This window comes from Cucurbita maxima, unplaced genomic scaffold (assembly GCF_002738345.1).
Source record: "Cucurbita maxima cultivar Rimu unplaced genomic scaffold, Cmax_1.0 Cma_Scf00006, whole genome shotgun sequence".
Classification (NCBI taxonomy): domain Eukaryota; kingdom Viridiplantae; phylum Streptophyta; class Magnoliopsida; order Cucurbitales; family Cucurbitaceae; genus Cucurbita; species Cucurbita maxima.
The window spans coordinates 6078666-6100684 of record NW_019272022.1 but is presented as its reverse complement, the minus strand read 5'-3'; the positions used below and the strand labels follow the sequence as shown (position 1 = coordinate 6100684).

Sequence of the window (22019 nt, the reverse complement as noted above, 5' to 3'; positions counted from 1 at the left end):
ATATATATTATTAACATTCATAAGAATGCACCATCATTTAGGAATTTAATTAAATGAGAACGATAATTAAAATTAATATAACAATTATTCATAACATTATTTTCGAGGTATTTATTACACATAAAACTAATGTTCATCTAATTGATGGTATTATTCAAGAAACACTAGGGAAGGCCTAAGTTGAACTAGATGAACAATCTTGAGTGGATATCAAAGACGGAGACGTGGCCTTAAAACCACCTCGAGTGGATCCTTTCTAATACTCGTCATACCAGCGCTTTCTTCCATATTCAATAACTCTTTAGATGGCCTATCAATTTCAAACTCATGAAGCAAATTTGCGAGCGTTAAATGCATAATTTGAAGGGCAAATGAGATTCCAGGACACATCCTTCTTCCGTTTCCAAAGGGTATAAACTCAGGAGTTTGTCCTCTAAAATTGAAATCTCTGTGACTTGTTAAAAATCTCTCTGGTCGAAATTCACTAGGATCTTCCCATACTTGTGGGTCTCTTTGAAGTTTCTGAATGTTTACCATCAAACGTGTCCCCGCCGGAATATGGTAGTCATTAATAGTACAATCCTCTATAGATTCATGAGGGATGCCAAGTGGCCCAGCAGGATACAAACGTAATGTTTCCTTCACAATTGCTTGGAGATATACAAGATTTTTCACGTCGGATTCTTTCAGGTGTGTTTCTCTCCCAACGTGTTCATCTAATTCAAGTTGAGCTTTCTTAAGTGCTTCAGGATTGTTGAGTAGTAAAGAAAGAGCCCATACCATTGTAACTGTCGTCGTATCCGAACCCGCCAATATAAGTGCCTACACAAGCTCCAAACAACTTAATTAAACCATTTATATATTCTTAGACAAAATAAAACAAATAAACGTACCAAACACGTGGATTTGATTACGGTATTAGCCTCATAGCTCGAAAGTTCTTCATAATCTTTAACACCAGAAAGCATGACATCCATGAAATCATGCTCCGCCGTCTTCGCTTCATCGGAAGCTCTCATTTTCCGACGCTCTTCCACCCATTTATCCAACACTTCATCCAAAACCTCCGCCGTCTTCTTCATGGCCTTCTCATGTCCTCCCAAATCCAACCATTTAAGAAACGGAAATGAATCCGAAGGAACAAACACTCCAAACCATTCAAAGAATTCCCTCAACGCCTTCCGATACTCTTCATTACCGCCACCCTCCACCGCCGTCGAGAATCGTTTTCCGACCACTACTCTGAATATGGTATTGAGAGTAATATCACCAAACCACGTCTTCATATCCACCAAAGCTTTCTCCTTTCCATTGCCACATAACTCATACAGCTTCTTAATCGAACTTTCAACCTCCGATACCCTAACGTGTTGGAGCTGCTGCAGGCGGTGGTTCGTGAAGAGCTCGAGGGTGGCCATTTTACGAACATGGCGCCAGTGCGAGCCATAGGGGCTCAACCCCATCATGGCATAGTTATAACCAAGCAGCTTTGAGGCGACAAGCTTTGGTCGAGAGGCAAAGATTCTGTCTTTTGTCGTGAAACATTCCCTGGCTATCTCCCAGCTGCTTACAATCAAGGTTCTGTGCATGCCCAACTTCAGTGTAAAGATTGGTCCGTACACATCCGCCATTTTGGCCAACGTTATGTGGGCTGGCTCTGTTGTGCTTAGTAGATGGAGGTGGCCGATCACCGGCCAAGCTCCGGCGGGTTCCGGTGGGAGTCTTTTTGGATTAGAGCTGAGTTTTGTAGATATGTTGAAGAGGGCATAGAGGAAGATGAGAAGGGTGAAGATTCCGGCGACGGCGGCCGATGAGGAGGTGTGAGGAAGTTCCATCTCTCTCATCTCTGTGAAATGAGAGAGAAGTGGGAGATAACGTTTTTATGGGAAGTTGAGCCATGGACCGACAAGTGATGAGGACAATATTTGGTTGAATATTAATGGTATCCAGCTGTTCTAATATGAAGCCTTCATTGAATTCCTGTCATCCTGCCTATTAATTATTTTTTGAGTTACAAAATTTATTTAATTTAATTTTATATAAAATTATAAATATCGTTGGATTTCTATATTTAGAATTAGATTTTATGATTTTATTTTACATAAAAGTCAATTTTACACACTTATATATATAATATATATACTTCATCATATTACCATTATCTTTACCCACGTTTTAAAATCTTGAGGAGGATGATAATATATAACAGGTGAAAATGAGTAATATCTACTAACAATAAACTTGAGTTGTTATAAATGGTATTAGAGTTAGACATCGAACGGTGTGCTAGCATGGAAACATCTCCTTAGTATAAGCGTTTAAAAACCGTGAGGCTGATTGTGATACGTAAAGGACTAAAGTGGACAATGTCAGCGTCCCTAGTAAACGTATTTTAAAATCATGAAGCTGACAGTTATACATAATAGACCAAAACAGACAATGTCGGCCATTTTGCCCAAGATTATGTCAGTTGGCTCTATTGCACTTAGCAGATGGAGGTAGCCAAGCTCCGGCTGGTTCAGGGCGAAGATCCCGGCTGCGTCAGCCGATGAGGAGAGTTTGAAAGGAATCACAGCTGTACAAAAGAGACATGTGTACATTTTTATTATTATTATTATTTTAATTTAACCGTGTAAGGGTATTCTTGAAATTTTACATATGTTTTTTTTTTTTAAATTTAAGGATATTATTTTTTCAAAACAAAAGTTTTTTTTTTTTTTTTAATTATTATTAATTTAGCCTTCAAACTATGTTTTACGGTTGTATGAAGAATATTTATCAACAAATGATTTTTTCATTATTAAAAATGAAGGGGAGAAATATATACAAATATTGATTTAAATTTAATAATTACGGAACTTTTCACATTTAAAATGATAAATGTTCTTAAGAGTCGTGTTCCTGCAGAAGTGTGGTAACTAGCAACCGTGCAATCTTTCATTAATTCATGTGGAAATCCGATTAGATTTAGAGGGTTCAAATAGAAGGTTTCATTCGCAACGACTTTATAATACATTAGATTTTTTTATATAAATTACACGATTCTATCACGTCATTGTCTCCCAACTTCTCATCTAAATCAAAGAAAGTTTAAATGTGGTAGGTCCATAAGCATGAGAAGAAGACAAGGATGGTGCCTTTTTCGTATTAATTGCGAAGACAAGTGAAGGTTAGAGCCTACAATGGTTATCACTTGCGTGAAGTGATGTATAAACTTTTTAATTTGTATGTCTTCCAAGTAAGAGGCTTGTTCGGTGTCGTATTAAGATGAAAATAGGTTATGAGCCACATGTGAAGATGATGTGAGGAACCAAGACAGACAAGTATATGATTATATACACTAGGAAATATGAATTAAACCCTACTAGAAAATCTGAGACCGTGCTCATAACTATATGATCAGAGCTATGGGTTGAAACTATGACGAGGTCACGACTTGAACACTTTGAATGATGTAATATCTACCATCTTTAAACAGGGTACAAGATACTAAATAATATTTACAAAAAAAATATAAACTAACTAAATCTTGATAATAAAATAAAATATACTACTATTCAAATTTAACTAATTAGAATATCATATATTTCATAACTAATTCAAATTCGAAATAAGTTGCAGTAAATTCTGACATAGTTAAGATATATGGGTGGGTGATATTGATGTTAAAGATTAAGGTAGTTCATACCTCATGAGATGATAAACTTTCAAGAACCAAACCATAAAAACAAGTGACTTGAACATATTTTAATACGAATTGATAATTTTATATTAATTTACTAAACAACCCAACAAAAATCTAACCCATCTATTTAAAATATTATAAACTTAATTAAAAAGAAACTACTAACTCTTTTTTTTACTATTTATCATAGAATCATTCACAAACTTCAGTAGAAAGACGTGGAGTTAAGATGACTTTAAGAGGGACTTTTTTAGTGATATTCAAAGCAGCAATCTCTTCCATATCGAGTGGCTCTTCGGATGGTCGTCCAATTTCAAACTCATGAAGAAGCCTCGCAAGCGACAAGTGCAAAACTTGGAGGGCAAAAGTCAGCGCAGGGCAAATTCTTCGACCAACACCAAACGGTGTCAATTGGGGATTTCGTCCTTTAACATCAAACTCCTTTTGAGTTGTCAAAAACCTCTCGGGACAAAATTCGTTAGGATTCTCCCAAACGCTTGGATCTCTTTGGAGCCTATAAAGATTCACCCACAGTCGTGTCTTTGCTGGGATGTGATACCCAGCAACTATACAATCTTCCGTAGATTCATGAGGGACCGAGAGCGGTGCTGCTGGGTACATACGCAATGTTTCTTTCACAACAGCTTGGAGATATATCAAATTTTTCAGATCCGATTCTCTCACTACCCTGTCTCTCCCAACATGTTCGTCTAATTCCTTTTGAACCTTCTCGTATGCTTCTTCACGATTGAGGAGTAAAGAAAGAGCCCAAGTCATTTCAGTGGTGGTGGTGTGAAATCCCCCCAATATCAGAGCCTACACAAATTTCAACTAATTTAGTCATTGGGGTTAAAAATTGAACTTACTTTGCAAATTAATGGATTTTTTCATACCAAACAGGTAGATTTGATGATCGTGTCGGCATCGTAGCCGGAAAACTCTTCATTGTCGATTAAAGACAACATAACGTGCATGAAATCCTGCTCTTCCGGCTCCACTTCGCCGGAATTTCTCCTCTCACGATGCTCTGTGAGCCATTTATCAAGCATCTCGTCCAGCACCTTTGCCGTCTTCTTCATGGCCTTCTTATGACCTCCAAAGTCGAACCATTTTAGGAACGGAAACAAATCCGACGGAACAAACGCTGTAAACAAACTAAAAAAATCCTCCAACGCGTGCCGATACAATGCCCCGCCGCTACCTTCAAAAGCAGTGGTGAATCGTTTTCCGACCACCATCCTGAATATGGTATTCAGCGCTATTTCTCCGAACCACGTCTCCATCTCCACCAACGCTTTCTTGCCTCCATCACTTAATTTGCCGAGCTGGTGTAGTTTCTGGATCGAGCTTTGAACCTCCGATCTTGGGATGTGTCGGAGCTTCTCAAGTCTATGGTTTGCGAGGAGTTCAAGCGTGGCTATTTTACGCAAGTGGCTCCAGTGCGATCCGTATGGGCTTAGCCCGAACATTGCGTAATCATAGCCGAGTAGCTGTGCGGCGGCAAATTTGGGGCGGGATGCAAATGCTTTGTCGTTCACAGTAAAGCACTCCCTTGCCACTTCCCAACCGCTCACAATCAAGGTTCTGTGGGCGCCTAATCTTAACATAAAGATTGGTCCATAAACGTCGGCCAATTTTCCCAACGTGGTGTGATTTGGTTCTTTTGCAGTTAGTAAAGGGAGGTGGCCGATGACCGGCCAAGCACCGCGGGGTTGGGGCGGTAATCTGTTGCGGTTTGCAGAAAATATAGTGAAGAGTGCATAAAGAAAGAAGAGAAGGGCAAAGATTAGAGGCAGAGCTGTGGTTGGTGAAGAGATGTGGGGAATTTCCATTTTGGGTAGGTTTAGGATTGGTTGGCGAGTGTGGAATGATTTATGGGTTGAAGTGCAATAATAATTTGAGGAGGAGAAATTTTCCCGAGACTTTTTACCAATTTGCCCATCATCCCTTCACAAGATAAGATTCTTTGCTTAAAATAATCCCAAGATAAACTTGTGGCAGGAAAGAATAGTATCCTAGTATTCCCTAAGATGTGGTTCCCAACAAACTAAAGTAGTGAACATCACTTAAACAAGAGCGAGAACAGAGTGTAGAGTTCAAGTTCCCCGTTAATAGATATTGTCCGTTTAAGTTCATTACGTATAGCAGTTAAGCTTATGGTTTTAAAACGTGTCTACTAGAAAGAAGGTTTCCACCCTTTTATAACAAATGTTTTGCTCCTCTCCGACCAGTGTTTCCTCTCCAATCCATGTGGGATCTTACAATCCATCTCCCTTAGAAGCTAGTGTCTTCACTGGCACATTGACTGTGATTACTATTTGTAATGACTTAAGTCCACTACTAGCAGATATTGTCTATTTCAACCTATTACATATCATCGTCACGCTCATAGGTTAATAACACATCCACTGAAGAGAGATTTTCACATTCTTGTAACAAATGTTTTGTTTTCCCTAACATATCTTAACAACAAAAATAAAATTGTAGAGTTTATAAAAGATTATTGGTTAATAAATTAAAACTCAATAACTATATTTCAAAATTAATTAAGAAAATGAAGTTTTGTGTGTGATTAAGTGGAATAATCATTAAAATAAATAAATAAATTAATAAATAAATAAATTATTTTGGGAGCTGGGTGTTGTCGCATTCACAACCAATTAATCTACACAAAATTATTCCAAATGGTTAGGTATAAGGTCGGTCGTGGCATTAATTTATGTTAGGTATGATATTATTGATTTGATTATTATTTTTTTTAAGAATGAAATCGCGAAATTACTTAATTAATTAATGATTCGATATCATGTTTTCAATAGTTATTAGAGCATATTATTGATATTATATTTAATAGTTAGTATTATATAACAAAATACTAAAAATAAAAATATATTTATTTAATTAAATTTTGTTTATACAAAAGATTATTATGAATTGGAAAAAAAAGAATATATTGTCTTCTATCATTTATTACCTTCATTACTTTGTATTTAGCGAAAGTCGTCGCCATTTGACTTAGTCCTCTCCCAACTATTGCCACTGCACGCAAGGGGGAAATAATTATTATTAAATAGTCAATTTGTTAATAAAATAATAATAAATGTCTAGACGTGCAACGTAGATTATCGTGTGCCTTTTTCTAGGCTGTACGAAGTTTATACCTAATTTTATATGTTATATGAACTGTTGAGAAGTCTTCAAAATTTCGAGTGGTTCGCTTACATGCCACATACTCTATCAAGGCTTAAAAGTCATTCTCTAGATTCTAGCATCGTGGATCCTCTGGAGGGCGAATCTCGTCTTGGAGTGAACCGATCTTTTTGTTCTCATACTTAGTAAGCTTGTATTGCCACAACAGTAAGCGACTGGTATTCTGAGTTTGAGGTGCAACCTCGTAGAATCTGTTAGGACAGTATGACATCTAGCAAGTCTAAACATCATCTACAAATGTTAGCCGGTGAACCTTCCACAAGGCCTTATAAGCACTCTGAATCTAGGGAGAGTTTTACGCCCCCTGTTCCAAAGAGGTCCTGTTCAGGAAACCTCCACCCATTTCCACTAGATAAGACATTCTGGTTGCCTCAATGCACTACACTATCATTCTTAGGCCTAACTTAGACGATACTACTCCTATACTTCTACCACTAGGTTGGACGCTACTGGTGCCAAAGACACACTCGAAGGGATGGGAGGCAAAGGCTCTATGACACCATTCACACTACTACCCCTATTAAACTTTCATTGTCGTCTCTATCGTGGATGTTTACTAGGTTTTTAGGAGTGTCTAGACGATATAAATCTCATTTCTTGTTTCCAAGACACTCTCCCTAACGACACAACACGTATTCTCGTGAGGCGCCAGACTCATGGCTCGAATCTTACCTTACTTTATGCTACTAATTATGGTTGATACTTTTATATTTTAATCAAAGTAGAATAAACTCTTTAAGAATATCAAATTTGAAAGAGGTTGTTGAGCTTGCAAAATATGGAGAACATTTTTATGCAATTAAAAATATATGACCAAACTATAAATTAATTATCACACACGTCCATGAACCTTAGTAGAGAGACGCGAAGCTAAGACAACTTGAAGAGGGATTTTCTTAGTAATGTTCAATGCAGCAATTTCTTCCATATTGAGTGGCTCTTCGGATGGTCGTCCAATTTCAAACTCATGAAGAAGCCTCGCAAGCGACAAGTGCAAAACTTGGAGGGCAAAAGTCACCGCAGGGCAAATTCTTCGACCAACACCAAACGGTATCAATTGGGGATTTCGTCCTTTAACATCAAACTCCTTTTGAGTTGTCAAAAACCTCTCGGGACAAAATTCGTTAGGATTCTCCCAAACGCTTGGATCTCTTTGGAGCCTATAAAGATTCACCCACAGTCGTGTCTTTGCTGGGATGTGATACCCAGCAACTATACAATCTTCCGTAGATTCATGAGGGACCGAGAGCGGTGCTGCTGGGTACATACGCAATGTTTCTTTCACAACAGCTTGGAGATATATCAAATTTTTCAGATCCGATTCTCTCACTACCCTGTCTCTCCCAACATGTTCGTCTAATTCCTTTTGAACCTTCTCGTATGCTTCTTCACGATTGAGGAGTAAAGAAAGAGCCCAAGTCATTTCAGTGGTGGTGGTGTGAAATCCCCCCAATATCAGAGCCTACACAAATTTCAACTAATTTAGTCATTGGGGTTAAAAATTGAACTTACTTTGCAAATTAATGGATTTTTTCATACCAAACAGGTAGATTTGATGATCGTGTCGGCATCGTAGCCGGAAAACTCTTCATTGTCGATTAAAGACAACATAACGTGCATGAAATCCTGCTCTTCCGGCTCCACTTCGCCGGAATTTCTCCTCTCACGATGCTCTGTGAGCCATTTATCAAGCATCTCGTCCAGCACCTTTGCCGTCTTCTTCATGGCCTTCTTATGACCTCCAAAGTCGAACCATTTTAGGAACGGAAACAAATCCGACGGAACAAACGCTGTAAACAAACTAAAAAAATCCTCCAACGCGTGCCGATACAATGCCCCGCCGCTACCTTCAAAAGCAGTGGTGAATCGTTTTCCGACCACCATCCTGAATATGGTATTCAGCGCTATTTCTCCGAACCACGTCTCCATCTCCACCAACGCTTTCTTGCCTCCATCACTTAATTTGCAGAGCTGGTGTAGTTTCTGGATCGAGCTTTGAACCTCTGATGTTAGGATGTGTTTAAGCTTCTCAAGTCGATGGTTGGCGAGGAGTTCAAGCGTGGCTATCTTACGCAAATGGCTCCAGTGTGATCCGTATTGGCTTAGCGCAAACATGGCATAATCATAGCCAAGTAGCTGTGCGGCAGCAAACTTGGGGCGGGAGGCAAATGCTTTGTCGTTCACAGTTAAGCACTCCCTTGCCACCTCCCAGCCGCTCACAATCAAGGTTCGGTGGGCGCCTAATCTTAACATGAAGATTGGTCCATAAACGTGGGCCAATTTTCCCAACGCGGTGTGAGTTGGTTCTTTTGCAGTTAGTAAAGGGAGGTGGCCGATGACCGGCCAACACCGCGGGGTTGGGGCGGTAATCTGTTGCGGTGAGCAGAAAATATAGTGAAGAGAGCATAAAGAAAGAAGAGAAGGGCAAAGATCGCTGGCAGAGCAGTGGTAGGTGAGGATATGTTGGGAAGTTCCATTCTTCGTGGGTTACGGTTGGTTGCTGTTTGGAGATGAAGGATCCTTGTAATGATTTATGATGGGTTGTTGTGCGACAATAATTGAGATAGACAAATTTTCTTATTGGTGTTCATTCAACTTTCCTTATTTTAAAAAATTTATATAATATATATATTGTATATATCTATGAGCACATCTTTCTTCAATTATTGTACTAATTATTATTATTATTTTTTTTATATCACTAATCAACGGTATCAATTAATCAAAAACGTGGTAAATTAAGTAAATTATATTGGGAACAGGCTGTTGGCGCATCTACAACTATATTTTTCTCATTTAAATAATTGAATAAGCAATTGGAGACCTTTTCTTTGCAGGAGATTCTCTTTCTCGGGTTTCTTTGTATATCATAAATATGATACTTGAATAGATGAGAGATACATAAATAAACTAAAACCCTATTCAAATGAGAGGAACCACGAGGATAGAATAGTCAATAAATGTTTAAAAGAATTGAAAATTATATCTATACCTATCAAGAGCATCTTTCTTTCTTTGCCGCTCAATCTTAGTAATTTTCTTAAAATGCATGTAAATAAGGAAAAAAATATGCGGAAAGAATCTGTGTTGTTATGTGGAGATAGTCTTCACTCTTAGAAGCGAGAAGTAGCTAAGGTGACCATGTCGTAAGGGATGCACGAGAATGCTAGAGCCATCAGGTGTCAAATCCAAATTTTGAATCCTAATAAAATGAAAACTTATATTGAATTGAGATTCAAGGCATGATATCTCTCCTGGGGATCCCCATGTCTCATTAGCCCATACGGCCCCTGAAAGAATACCTATGCTTAAAAAGATAAACCCTAGACTAATAATACGATAACTCCAATGATCTAATTGTTGAATCAGTTGAGACTTATAATAATTTTTATAAGAAAAAAAATAAGTGTTTCTTAAAACATTATTCTCTTCGTTCATGTATTGGATCTCATCAAAGGAAAATAACGCATTTAATAAATGATTGTTTTTACCAAAAATTCTTATAGAGTTTTGAAATGTAATCACTATATGGGGATCATCTCTCCTAGTCTTGATCTAGCCGGTTCCCTTGAAATGATCTCGAGCTACTTACTCCCTCTTCTCTTTAAGTCAAGCTACTGTCTCTCGCTGCTTCGTTCCTTTCCATCAATTCATTCGTTTAGGGCAAGAGCGAAAGCGAATGTAGTAGTAGTAATAATAATAATAGTAATAATAATAATAATAATAATAATAAAAAAAGTACCAAAAATTAAAATGAAAACTTATCTACTTATCTAACACTGATCTCTAATCATTGGTTTTGCAATCAGCATCGTAAACCAATTCATCCATGTTCGAGAGTCAAATAACTCACTATAAAGTAACTTACAGACATCTAAGATATTTGAAAACGAACATAACTTTTTAAGAAACATGACCACTTGAATGTTAAAATTTATAGTGAGAGTAAATGAAAATTTGAGGGCTCAAGAAGGCATGGTTGTAGCCAGTGTGTAGAGCCATTGCTAGCCATTGTGCTGCAAGAGTGCGGGACTGAAGCCGATGAGCACCTCAAAGGTGAAGATGGCCAAGAAATGGGCATGGGCATGGACATGGGGGCATGTAGGAGCACCTTCATTCCCGGCATTCATTTCTACTCATATTTTCTTAATACAATAATAAAAACACACTAAACTTTGTTATTTTAAACTTTATTATTATTTGCATCCCCATAATCCAATTGCCAACTAGGTCTTCCAAGAGTGAACTCTAAATTAATCCTTTGCAAAACGTCACCGTTTGAGTTGGTCCTCTCGCAACTATTGCCTCTGCACACAGATAAAGAAGATGATGATGATGATGAAGAAGAAGAAGAAGAAGAAGAAGATAAAACCCCATCTGCTTCAATCTCAGGCCTTCCATAATCGTCTGCAACAAAAAAAAAAAAAAATGAAGCTTTTTTATTTATTTTCAGATCTGAAGAAGTCAGGAAGAACAGTGTTTGCATTGAAGAACAGACAGTGTTTTTATTTATTACCTGTTCCCTTCTTCACACTGTTCTTCACTGTTCGGAACATCTGCATCCACAACAAACCAAAAACCTTTTTCTTTTTAACAGCCTTGCGTTGTAGTTGATGTAATTTTAGATGCTTTTTTGTCCTTTCACTTTTGTACTCTCTCTTTTACTCCCCCATCCCATATCAATGAATCTTGAAAAATGTTATGTTTTATGCGAATAAGATAAATATTATGGGACAAAAACAACCTCTTTCAACCCACATGTACCCGAATCATTATCTCGACCTAAAAACTAGACTCGAAAACTCTATCAATAGCTTAGTAGCCACAACGGAATCATTAGCTCCTTCTTGCGAACCACGAGAGCGCCGTGATGGGTCTCCCATGGAGATGCAGGAACAGCTAACTGAATCGACCTACAATGATAGGCCAAAGGAATAGGCTCATTTGACTCCCTGACCCTACTTAAGACCTCAAGTGCTTTCGAACTTCTAACTCTATAAACTTGTATGACTTGCTTGTTCGAGCAAACAAATGACTAGCAGGACCGAGGAACCACAATAAACGAGACAACAAAAGTTATACAAGAATATGAGTAAACTAATCCTATCGAGAGCAATTTTCTAATGAACGAGAGAAGAAATGTTAGACCTTTTGAGAAAATAAAAAAATAAAATTACTAGAGTTTGTGCATAAAATAGACAAAATATAATACCATTTTGGAGGTAATCGGGAAGAGAAAACAATCAAAGTACCTGCAAATGGCTTTTGACATGAGCTAGGGTTAGATCCTTGACATTCATAAGCTCCAATACTGATTTTGGAGTAGCTCCTGAAATAGATACAAAAATGGGTATTAATGGAACAACGAAAGTTTTGATTTTTTTTGACAAAAATAAGAATGATGTGTTTAAGGTTATTGGTTTTGTTGTGTAATTACTTTCATGGCCGCCAAGAAGCTCAACAGCGTGTACAAAATGAGCATGAAGCGTCGTAGTCCATCTCATTCTAGGAGCTCGGATGCTTCTTCTCACTCCACACCCGCCACCACTTCGTTTAAAGTCACGGCGGCGGCCATGGACGACGTTATAAGCTTGGTGACGAGAACGAGGACGACCCACATGGCCCGGTTCATATCCTAAGCGGAAGAAACCATTTTGATGGGTCAAATCAGAATTGTGAGAGGGCGGGGCGAAGAAGGGGAGGCTGATGTGCAAGGAGAGGTCCGGCGGGTTCATGAGTAGGGCGTTGGAGGTCAGAAACATGAGAGAAGGGTGACAGAAAGATGAGGGGTTTAAAGGGTAATGAGTGGGTTATGATTTGAAGAGCAAAAGGAATGAATAACATATATTGGATGTATTAAGAATGAAGAGTGGATGGAAGAAAAAGTTAAAGGAAAAGAGGGAGTCTTAAGTATTTAATGCTGCAGAAGGGCAGAAGTGCAGAAGAGAAAGAGGGAAGATGTTCTTATCTTTTTAAGAATAAAGCTTAAGGAGAAGAAAGAGAGAGATGTAATGGCGGTTTGTGAGAAGGGAATGTGGTTGGAAATCGTGAAAACAAAATGGGGACTGTTGGATGGAATATTGGAGGCCTAATTTGGGTCTCACTCTACCTTCATAGATGGTGACCCTTCTCAATTTTCCATTCATTTTTCTTTTTTTCAACAATATCTATTCACCCTCAGTTTCAGCCGTTAAAAATAGTATCAAACTTAGTCACCTACGGGTGTACTAGCAAGAACACTAGCCTCCAACGAGGTAGAATATAAGATAACTATTACAAATAGTATCAAAGTCAGTCATTGAGTAGTGTCAACAAGAACACTCACTTCCCACCATGAAAACCTCTTAAAAAAAAGGGGTAGATTGTGAGATCTTGAGTCAATGGGAGAGAAGGACAAAATATTCCTTATAAAGATATGGAAATTTTGAAGAACGGTGAGGCTAATAGTAGTTATACGTCCGTGAATTAATTCATACGCATGGTAGGATATGATCTGCAAAATAATCGTGTGGAAGTGGAACTATCCAAATGCTTTTAGACTTCGAGCTGCACAAGTGCAATTTCCTTGCCAAAAAATAAATATTTGTTAGTGGTGGGGTTTGGCTGCTACAAATAGTATTAAATCCAAACACCGGAGGTGTGTCGTGTGGATTGTGAGATCTCACATGGGTTAGAGAGGAGAACGGAGCATTTCTTATAAGGGCGTGGAAATCTAGCATACGCGTTTTAAAATCATGAGGCTGACGGTGATACATAACGGGTTAAAACGGAGAATATATGCTAGCGATGGGTTTCAGCTGTTATACTGACACACAACGTATAGTTTTGATACCATTTATAACAGTCTGAACTTACCGTTAGTGGACAGAAGACTAGCTTTGGAACTAGGTGTGAGGTTGGAAGGCAGGTGTGGAAGTGCACCCAGAGAGTAGCTGGTTGAATAGCGCCAGATTCATCGGCGGCAAGATGGGGTTGGGGTTATGTTGGGCTCACGTGACCATCAAAACTCCCCATGTTTTTTGGTATATGTAGTTTAGTTGCTGTTTTGAGAAGCGTTTGGGTATCTTATCTGGGGCTCGACAATCCATGTCTTTGCTTAATTAAATCACAAACAACACCAACATGGAGCATAGTGGATGGGCGTTGAGTTGAAACAACGTCGATTACATTATTATTATTATATAATTGGGCCTCCATCCATGCACGGTCAGCGACTGATGCGCTCTAGATTCTTTCCCACCGCATCACTCAAACCCTTTAAACCTCTCACCGCAACATGTTGTATCTTGCATTCTTGTCAATACCCTCGTGTTGTTTTCAACGACCCACTCACCCATTTGCCATTTGGGCATCATTTCTATGTGTTTGAGTATCGATGAAACGACAAAAAAGAAAGGAATCGCCGAAGCCCACGGCGTTTAGGCTTGTGTGCACCTGCCACACATTACATAATAATAATAATAATAATAATAATAATATATTGTATTATGGTTTCCAGTGAAAGGAAGTTGAGGCCCATCTGAAACTGCGAGTAGACGCCAAGTTTTGGAGGTTGTGGGTAGACAAAAGGAATGGAAATTATAGCCGTACAGATTATTCATAACAAAATATGAAGAAAGCTAGAAAAGCTTGTAAGCTTTTTTGAGGGGACCCGGTGAGGGCCTGTTCGGATCAGAGGGTCATGTGGGTTGCCTCAGTGCTTCCTACCCCCATGCTACTAAACTTTGTGCATCATATATTTTGGCTTCAACTTCGCTCGATTCTACGAATTATTAGATACTTTTAGAAGCTTAGATCAAGAAAATTAGTAATTTAATTTATACCTATTTAAGATATATATAGACGTTACATCCAAATAGCGGGTGCATAGTCCAACTTCCGACACATGTTTAGGGTCCAATACTGACACACCTGTGACGTTCAATACTATCTTTGAAAGACCCTTTTCAAAAGAGAACACCCGTGACGCTCGCTCATGCTATGACACATAGGGTAGCTCACTTAGATCATAGAGCCTAAGGGTGACAGAGAGCCAACATCATGTCCACCCATGAGGTATATTTTGAGGCATATTCAAATTGGTGGGTGTAAACATGATTTTAGTGAACGGACATATAGTATCGTGAAACATCCATCTAATGTCTAATTGACACTAAATTCAGCTCATCATTTTTAAAGTAAGTATTTTATTTCCATTAAAAATGTGTTTTGAAATAATATATTAAAGAATATAAATGTGTGGGTTGGTTGAGATTGAATAATTTGTTCTCCTTGTGGTCAGTATTTTCGTGTATTTGTTAGGGCCACCTGCAGTCACGGAGTGACCAATTTTTTATTTGGTCCAAACCTTTGTTGTATTCATCAATCCCTTTCACCTTTTTTTTTAATTTTTTTTTATTATGTTTCTAATAATGTTAGGACTTTTTTTAAGTCGAAGGAACACGCCACCTATCATCCATTCGTTCATTTTTTTAAACGAAGTTGAGCTTTCAAGTTTTTAGCCGTTAGTATCTGTCAATATTATTAAGTCACCGATTTTTATAATTAATTTAGTGTAATATATATATGTATATATATATTTCAAAGTGACAGATGCTGCTATTAATACTCAAAATTAGTCAAGCTTTTTTTTTCTTTTATTAAGAAAATTGCAACTAATTATCTATAAATTTTAAACGCAATGATTTGTTTGGTCGTAAACTGATCTTTTACTGGAAAAGTACGAAAATACATCTAATTGGGCCTTTTGTAGCCCAAGCCCACTTCTTCAAATATTAATTGGGCCGGTCTGATTCCTTACGGTTCTAGACTGCCGGGCCTGAAAATTAGAAGGCAGCCCAACACTTTTTATTATAAATACATAGGTAATTAATTTATTGATTAAAGTTATTAGTAATTCGATTAATCTATACCATTACATTTTTTGTTTGAGTTGGGTTGAATTTTTAGAAAACTGCAGATTTAGATCCGTGTCGTGATATTTTCTTTTTATTTGGTCAAACTCAACCAACCAGAAAATAGGATTACAATCTAGTCTCATTTTATCCCACTCTTATAAATTTAATTTTTTTAAAATAATTTAAAAAAACAACTTTATAATTCACCTCAACATAATCGGGTTAAGTTAGGGAGTCAACGACCTAACTAATCCAAAAAAAAATAATATTTTCTCATGGTTAAGTTTTAACTATTTAAGCCTATTTTAATTAATTAGGATATTATTATTATTTTAAAACGAGAATAACTTCTTTATATATATATATATAGAACTGAATTTAATTTAATTACAATAGTTAAAAAAAGAAAAGAAAAAGAATATATATAAAATACAATTTTGTGGCGAGGAGTTGGGACCGATGAGCGAATAGCAGGGGAAGGCCAACGCCGGATCGCGCTGAAGTTGGAGAGCAAAGCAACTGCGGAAGAGAGCGACGATGACGGTGTTTCATTTCTTCAACTGCGCAATTCTCACTTTCGGTCCTCATGCTGTCTACTACTCTGCAACGCCCTTGTAAGGATCTCGCTTTTTCATCTTCCTTGCATCTCCTTCTACTTCTTTAGATCTCCTGTTACTCGCACTGTCTCTTCAGGCCCACAGTGATTTGTTGTATTGAAATTCTCCTCACTTTGCTTTGTTTGGAATGATTTCTTGCTGTTTAATCTTGGATTGCTTCAATTTTAGTTCCTCTGCTGGTCCGGAGTGATTCGTTCGGTTGAAATTCCGTTCTCCTTGCTTTGTTTTTGTATGATCTATTGATATTTCGTTTGGACTGTTCAAGTTATTAGTTCCGATTTGTACGGAGCTGTGTGTCTGAACTGGATTAGAGAATCAGTTTAGAAGCAGTCTCTATTTTGCAAAGTACCGAAATGCTTAATGACTTGAGTCGGCTGACCAACTTCCTTGTTTTGATGAAATGGAATTGCTGTAGTTTATTAGGGTAGTGGAACGGTTTGTATTCCCAGTGCCACGTTCTGATTTCTACCATGTACGATTTGGTTGCCATAGCTACCAAAATAAGCAATATAAGTCAGTTAAGACAGCTTCATGCGCATCTTGTTCTCAATTCCCTCCAATCTCAGAACTACTGGGTTTCTCTGCTCCTCACTATCTGTACTCGTCTTCACGCTCATCCTGCCTATGCGGCTTCTATTTTTACCTCCTCGCCCTACCCCAATGCTTCTGTTTATAGTTGTATGCTCAAATATTACTCCCGCATGGGTGCCCACGACGAGGTGGTTTCTCTCTTCCGATGCATGCAGTGTCTAGACCTCAGGCCCCATCCCTCTGTTTATATATACTTGATTAAGTTAGCTGGGAAATCTGGCAATTTGTTCCATGCTTCTGTCCTGAAGTTGGGTCATATTGACGACCACTTCATCCGTAATACTATATTGGATATGTATGCAAAATATGGCCAAGTGGATCTTGCTAGGAAGTTGTTTGAGCAGATGCCTAACAGAACTCTAGCGGACTGGAATTCAATGATTTCTGGCTGTTGGAATTCGGGAAATGAAGCTGATGCAGTCATGCTGTTTAGTATGATGCCTGATAGGAATACTATTTCATGGACTGCCATGGTTACTGGGTATGCTAAGATGAGGGACTTGGAGACTGCTAGAAGGTATTTTGATGAGATGCCAGAGAAAAGTGTAGTCTCGTGGAATGCCATGCTATCAGCTTATGCTCAAAATGAATGTGCAGAAGAGGCTTTGAAATTGTTCCATCGCATGCTGAAAGAGGGAATCACTCCTGATGATACAACATGGGTAGCTGCAATTTCATCTTGCTCTTCCATAGGCAATCTTAGCCTTGCTGATTCACTTCTAGCAAAGATTAACCAAAAGCATGTTATTTTGAATAATTTTGTCAAAACGGCTTTACTTGACATGCATGCAAAATTTGGTAACCTTGAAATTGCTAGAGGAATTTTTGATGAATTGGGAGGTCAGAGGAATGCTGTTACTTGGAATGTCATGATCTCAGCATATACAAGGGCAGGAAAACTGTCATTAGCTCGGGAGCTGTTTGACAATATGCCAAAAAGAGATGTTGTTTCATGGAATTCAATGATAGCTGGTTATGCACAAAATGGAGAGTCTGCCATGTCAATTCACCTATTTAGAGAAATGATTGATTGTACGGATATACAACCAGATGAGGTCACCATAGCTAGTGTCTTATCGGCCTGTGGACATATTGGGGCTCTGAAATTTAGTTGCTGGGTTCTAAATATCGTTCAAGAGAAGAACATAAAGTTTGGCATTTCAGGATTCAATTCTTTGATATTCATGTACTCTAAATGTGGAAATGTGGTTGATGCCCATAGGATATTCCAAAATATGGGGACGAAAGATGTTGTTACTTTCAATACACTGATTTCAGGATTTGCAGCCAATGGTCATGGGAAGGATGCTATCAAGTTACTGTTAACAATGGAGGAAGAAGGCATTGAACCAGACCATGTCACATATATTGGTGTTTTGACTGCATGTAGTCATGCAGGAATGCTGAAAGAAGGTAAAAACATCTTTAAGTCAATTAAAGCACCTACCGTGGATCACTATGCTTGTATGGTTGATTTATTAGGAAGAGCAGGTGAATTAGATGATGCCAAAATATTAATTGAATCTATGCCAATGAAACCTCACGCTGGTGTTTATGGCTCTTTGTTAAATGCCAGTCGAATTCACAAGAGAGTTGAGCTGGGAGAACTTGCTGCTAACAAGCTCTTAGAGCTTGAACCTCAAAACCCAGGAAATTATATTTTACTTTCTAATATATATGCCTCTGCCGGAAGATGGGAAGATGTTAGACAGGTTAGAGAGAAGATGCGGAAGGGAGGTGTCAAGAAATCAGTTGGAATGAGTTGGGTGGAATATAAGGGTCAAATACATAATTTCACTGTGGGTGATAGATCGCATGAATGGTCAAAAGATATTTATAGATTATTGGCTGAACTTGAAAGGAAGATGAAGAGGGTTGGCTTCGTAACTGATAAAAGTTGTGCACTGCGAGATGTTGAGGAGGAAGAGAAGGAAGAAATGCTGGGGACTCACAGTGAGAAGTTGGCCATTTGTTTTGCTCTTCTTGTCAGTGAAGTGGGGACACCAATTAGAGTGGTGAAAAATTTGAGAATTTGTATGGATTGTCATACAGCTATTAAGATGATCTCAAAGTTAGAGGAAAGAGAGATTATTGTCCGTGATAATAATAGGTTCCATTGTTTTAGTGAAGGGATATGTTCTTGCCATGATTACTGGTAAATTGGCAAAGAGCAAATTTATGGATAAAATTCATTTGCATAAAGAGAGATTGTAAGCACAACCCGGCCTTCAATAGTGAATCACGCAGATTACCATACTTGTCTTGTCACCATATTCAGCTTTTAACTGAAGAACACTTTATGATAGGTCCAAGGATCAATATCAAAGAGCATTGTATCTGTGTGATGTACCTTACAAGAGTTATGCATTAGGAGTTTGTTAGTTTTATTTTTCTACCAATGCATTCATAAATCAACTGAGCGAACCATGTTTATCAGGGGAAAAAAAGATAAAGAGAGACTGGCCAGTTGGAATGTTCGAAGTTTTTTTTTTTTTTTTTTTGATGATGTAATCTAAGAATTGCATATTTTCTTCCTCACAGAATCGATGAATGCATGGTCTAATCTCTGGTTCTGTCATAATTTTATGTTTTTCTATAAGTCACGGTTTCATTTCACTGAGAACTCTAGCTATACAGATCTGAGTATGACACACTTGGAACGTCAGTCAAAGCGGCACTGGTTTACCTTGGAACGGCCTTAGTAAAGGTTTGTGATTTCTGAACACTTCAAGGTTGATTGAGACCTTGAATTTCTCTCCATTGTATATTATTGTCTTTTCACTTCTCCATGAATCTCACTGATATTTTTCTATGCATTCTTGTCAGCTTGTATGCCTTGCAACCTTCCTTAACGTGTCAGAGAATGACTCCTTTGACCTATATCAGGTATTAATATTCTTTTCATCTGTGATTGGTGAAAGAGATTTTTTTAATATATTTTAGTGTACATCTTAATTCCATCAGTTGTAATGCCTAGTATCTTTTCTACTTTGTAATTCTCTGACTTGGAAAATTAAAGACTTCATTAACCTTGGATGTCGGGACAAAATTATTGGTTGCTTGGCTATAATCCTCATCTGGGAAACTTAAATTATTATATTCCACACTGCATTCAACCTTTCTGGTTGATTGGATTGGTGTTGGTGGGTGGGAAGGTTTAGTTAGTCTATTGTTAGATCTTGTTTTTTACTATCACATATTATGTAATTTTTGTTTAATAGAACATAGAGTTAATGCTATACCATTAAATGGTTTGGAACGAAATGAATAATGCAGCCTAGTATCCAGAATTGGACAAACATGAATCAGAATAGCATTACAGAACTGTTTTTAGCGTTTAAGTGAAAAATAGTTTCCAGTCTCTATTTCATGTACTGGCCTTGATTCCATCCTCTTTTTCCCTCTTTATGGGATGTCTTCCTGTTTCATCCAATGAGCAGTGCTAAATGGTATGTCTCTTTTATTAGATCCTCATGTCAAATGTACTAACTATGCTTTTAACGAAGCCTCCATATTTTTAGGAAATTTTGTTCAAGTCGTGCCAGTAGTTATAGCGAATGTTAACAAGGTATAATTCGTGTACGACAGGAACTGTTGAAAGCGCTTATTGGTTTAATAGATGTTGCCGGACTTTACTTTGCTTTGACCCAGTTGACTTACCGGAACATTTCTCAGAACCATAAATTTCAGGCAGTTGGACTGGGTGAGTTCGTAGAGCAATTAAGTGAGGTTCTTTTGGTTTGATTGTAAATGTAGACTGCATGCACGGTTTATGTTTGATTATTTCGATCTTTCAATATTTTTCCCCATCTTCCATCTTCTAATCATTGGATGGCCTGGTTACTCTGTTCTTCTTGCCTGCAGGTTGGGCATTCGCTGATTCTGTTTTGCATAGACTTGCACCACTTTGGATTGGTGCCAGAGGACTAGAGTTTACTTGGGATTACATTTTGCAGGGCCTTGAAGCTAATGCAAATCTGGTTTCCATCTCTCTTCTTCTTCTTTATTTTAAGATACTCTTTATTTGGTTACTGCGAGAGATTCAATCATCGATTTGATTTGATTTGATTTTATTTTATTTTATTTTATTCACTTGATATTTCTTGGGTTCTTGATCTTGCATTCTGGGTGAAGTATTTGTCATGTCAGCCGCGCTGTTGCTTCTCTAATTTATGCTCCCCACTTCAATTCAGGTTTTGAGCATATCCCTTGCTGCATTGGGATCTTTGATGTGGCTTCGGAAGAACAAACCTAAAGCGCTAATTCCCATAATTTATACCTGTGCACTGATTGTGGCTACTATGCCATCAATCACAAGGTATGTAACATCAAAATTAGAAAATTTGCCACTTCTAACTTGATTCACTTGCTTTAAACTATCTGAACAACAAAAGGTATGCAACATCTATTTGGTTTTTGAAAATTGTGCCCGTTTTCCTAATATTTCTCTACAAAGAATTTCATTATTTTTAAGAAAAAGTTGGAATTCCTAACCAAACTCTAAAAACAAAACAAGTTTTTCAAAACCCGTTTTAATTTTAAAATTCAAATAAAGATGTACATAATTTTAACACAAGCTGCAAATTTTCTTTCCAGCTACTTAAGGCGGGGAATGGGTTGGCATTTCCCTAAGGTGGTGGGATTTGAACTCTTCACCTCTTTGGCGATGGCTTTTATTAGTTGGCAGCTTTTTTCTGCTTGTCAGAGACCCTCTGTTTAAGGCTATGGCACACTGGGGTTAACTATATTGAGGCTGGACGTGAATTTTGGAGGTGTGGATTGCAGATATCCTTCTACTTAACCTTCTCTTTTGCAGTGTTCCGCCTAATTTCGTTACCATTTGCAAAACCAAATTGTGGGGTTAAGTTCCAGATGTTGTAAGGTTGTAAGCTTTGTAATGTATGGTGAAAGGTAAAAGGGAGTTACATAGACGTTTAGTTCTTTTTCTTTTGAGATTTTGAATGGAAGTAAAAGGTAGCTTGCCAGGACAATGTTATCTCATTTTCCTTTCCCTACCCT

The 22019-nt window shown here is 37.9% G+C and overlaps 5 protein-coding genes and 1 pseudogene across 5 annotated transcripts; 2 read left to right on the top strand and 4 right to left on the bottom strand.

Annotated features, from left to right (window-relative positions):
* Positions 1-110: 110 nt before the first annotated feature.
* On the bottom strand, positions 111-1904 carry LOC111481116 (cytochrome P450 CYP82D47-like). Its single transcript, XM_023126455.1, has 2 exons — positions 894-1904; positions 111-822 (listed from the first exon to the last, which is right to left on the bottom strand). The coding sequence occupies exons 1-2, from the start codon at positions 1842-1844 to the stop codon at positions 211-213; spliced, it is 1563 nt and encodes a 520-aa protein (XP_022982223.1). The 5' UTR covers positions 1845-1904; the 3' UTR covers positions 111-210.
* Positions 1905-3844: 1940 nt separating this feature from the next.
* On the bottom strand, positions 3845-5559 carry LOC111481115 (cytochrome P450 CYP82D47-like). The gene is made up of 2 exons (XM_023126454.1): positions 4579-5559; positions 3845-4501 (listed from the first exon to the last, which is right to left on the bottom strand). Exons 1-2 carry the CDS (start codon positions 5515-5517, stop codon positions 3878-3880), a joined length of 1563 nt encoding a protein of 520 aa, XP_022982222.1. The 5' UTR covers positions 5518-5559; the 3' UTR covers positions 3845-3877.
* Positions 5560-7637: 2078 nt separating this feature from the next.
* Positions 7638-9407, bottom strand: LOC111481113 (annotated as a pseudogene).
* Positions 9408-10700: 1293 nt separating this feature from the next.
* On the bottom strand, positions 10701-12890 carry LOC111481162 (probable transcription factor KAN4). Its single transcript, XM_023126516.1, has 4 exons — positions 12333-12890; positions 12148-12224; positions 11412-11451; positions 10701-11302 (listed from the first exon to the last, which is right to left on the bottom strand). Exons 1-4 carry the CDS (start codon positions 12655-12657, stop codon positions 11079-11081), a joined length of 666 nt encoding a protein of 221 aa, XP_022982284.1. The 5' UTR covers positions 12658-12890; the 3' UTR covers positions 10701-11078.
* Positions 12891-13178: 288 nt separating this feature from the next.
* Positions 13179-22001, top strand: LOC111481158 (transmembrane protein 147-like). The gene is made up of 8 exons (XM_023126513.1): positions 13179-13189; positions 16240-16406; positions 19638-19707; positions 19827-19886; positions 20589-20703; positions 20865-20980; positions 21194-21318; positions 21597-22001. The coding sequence occupies exons 2-8, from the start codon at positions 16330-16332 to the stop codon at positions 21718-21720; spliced, it is 687 nt and encodes a 228-aa protein (XP_022982281.1). The 5' UTR covers positions 13179-13189; positions 16240-16329; the 3' UTR covers positions 21721-22001.
* LOC111481104 (pentatricopeptide repeat-containing protein At1g14470) lies at positions 16414-19538 on the top strand. The gene has a single exon (XM_023126438.1). The coding sequence runs from the start codon at positions 16880-16882 to the stop codon at positions 19157-19159; it is 2280 nt and encodes a 759-aa protein (XP_022982206.1). The 5' UTR covers positions 16414-16879; the 3' UTR covers positions 19160-19538.
* Positions 22002-22019: the final 18 nt, after the last annotated feature.

Coding starts and splice junctions, on each gene's coding strand:
- LOC111481116 (XM_023126455.1), bottom strand. CDS start 1,844: ATGAGAGAGATGGAACTTCCTCACACCTCCTCATCGGCCGCCGTCGCC. Junction 823..893: donor TAATCAAATCCACGTGTTTG/GTACGTTTATTT, acceptor GAGCTTGTGTAG/GCACTTATATTGGCGGGTTC.
- LOC111481115 (XM_023126454.1), bottom strand. CDS start 5,517: ATGGAAATTCCCCACATCTCTTCACCAACCACAGCTCTGCCTCTAATC. Junction 4,502..4,578: donor TCATCAAATCTACCTGTTTG/GTATGAAAAAAT, acceptor AAATTTGTGTAG/GCTCTGATATTGGGGGGATT.
- LOC111481162 (XM_023126516.1), bottom strand. CDS start 12,657: ATGTTTCTGACCTCCAACGCCCTACTCATGAACCCGCCGGACCTCTCC. Junction 11,452..12,147: donor ATGTCAAAAGCCATTTGCAG/GTACTTTGATTG, acceptor TTGTGGATGCAG/ATGTTCCGAACAGTGAAGAA. Junction 11,303..11,411: donor CAGTGTGAAGAAGGGAACAG/GTAATAAATAAA, acceptor TTTTTGTTGCAG/ACGATTATGGAAGGCCTGAG.
- LOC111481158 (XM_023126513.1), top strand. CDS start 16,330: ATGACGGTGTTTCATTTCTTCAACTGCGCAATTCTCACTTTCGGTCCT. Junction 16,407..19,637: donor TACTACTCTGCAACGCCCTT/GTAAGGATCTCG, acceptor CTAGCTATACAG/ATCTGAGTATGACACACTTG. Junction 21,319..21,596: donor ACTATGCCATCAATCACAAG/GTATGTAACATC, acceptor TTTTCTTTCCAG/CTACTTAAGGCGGGGAATGG.
- LOC111481104 (XM_023126438.1), top strand. CDS start 16,880: ATGTACGATTTGGTTGCCATAGCTACCAAAATAAGCAATATAAGTCAG.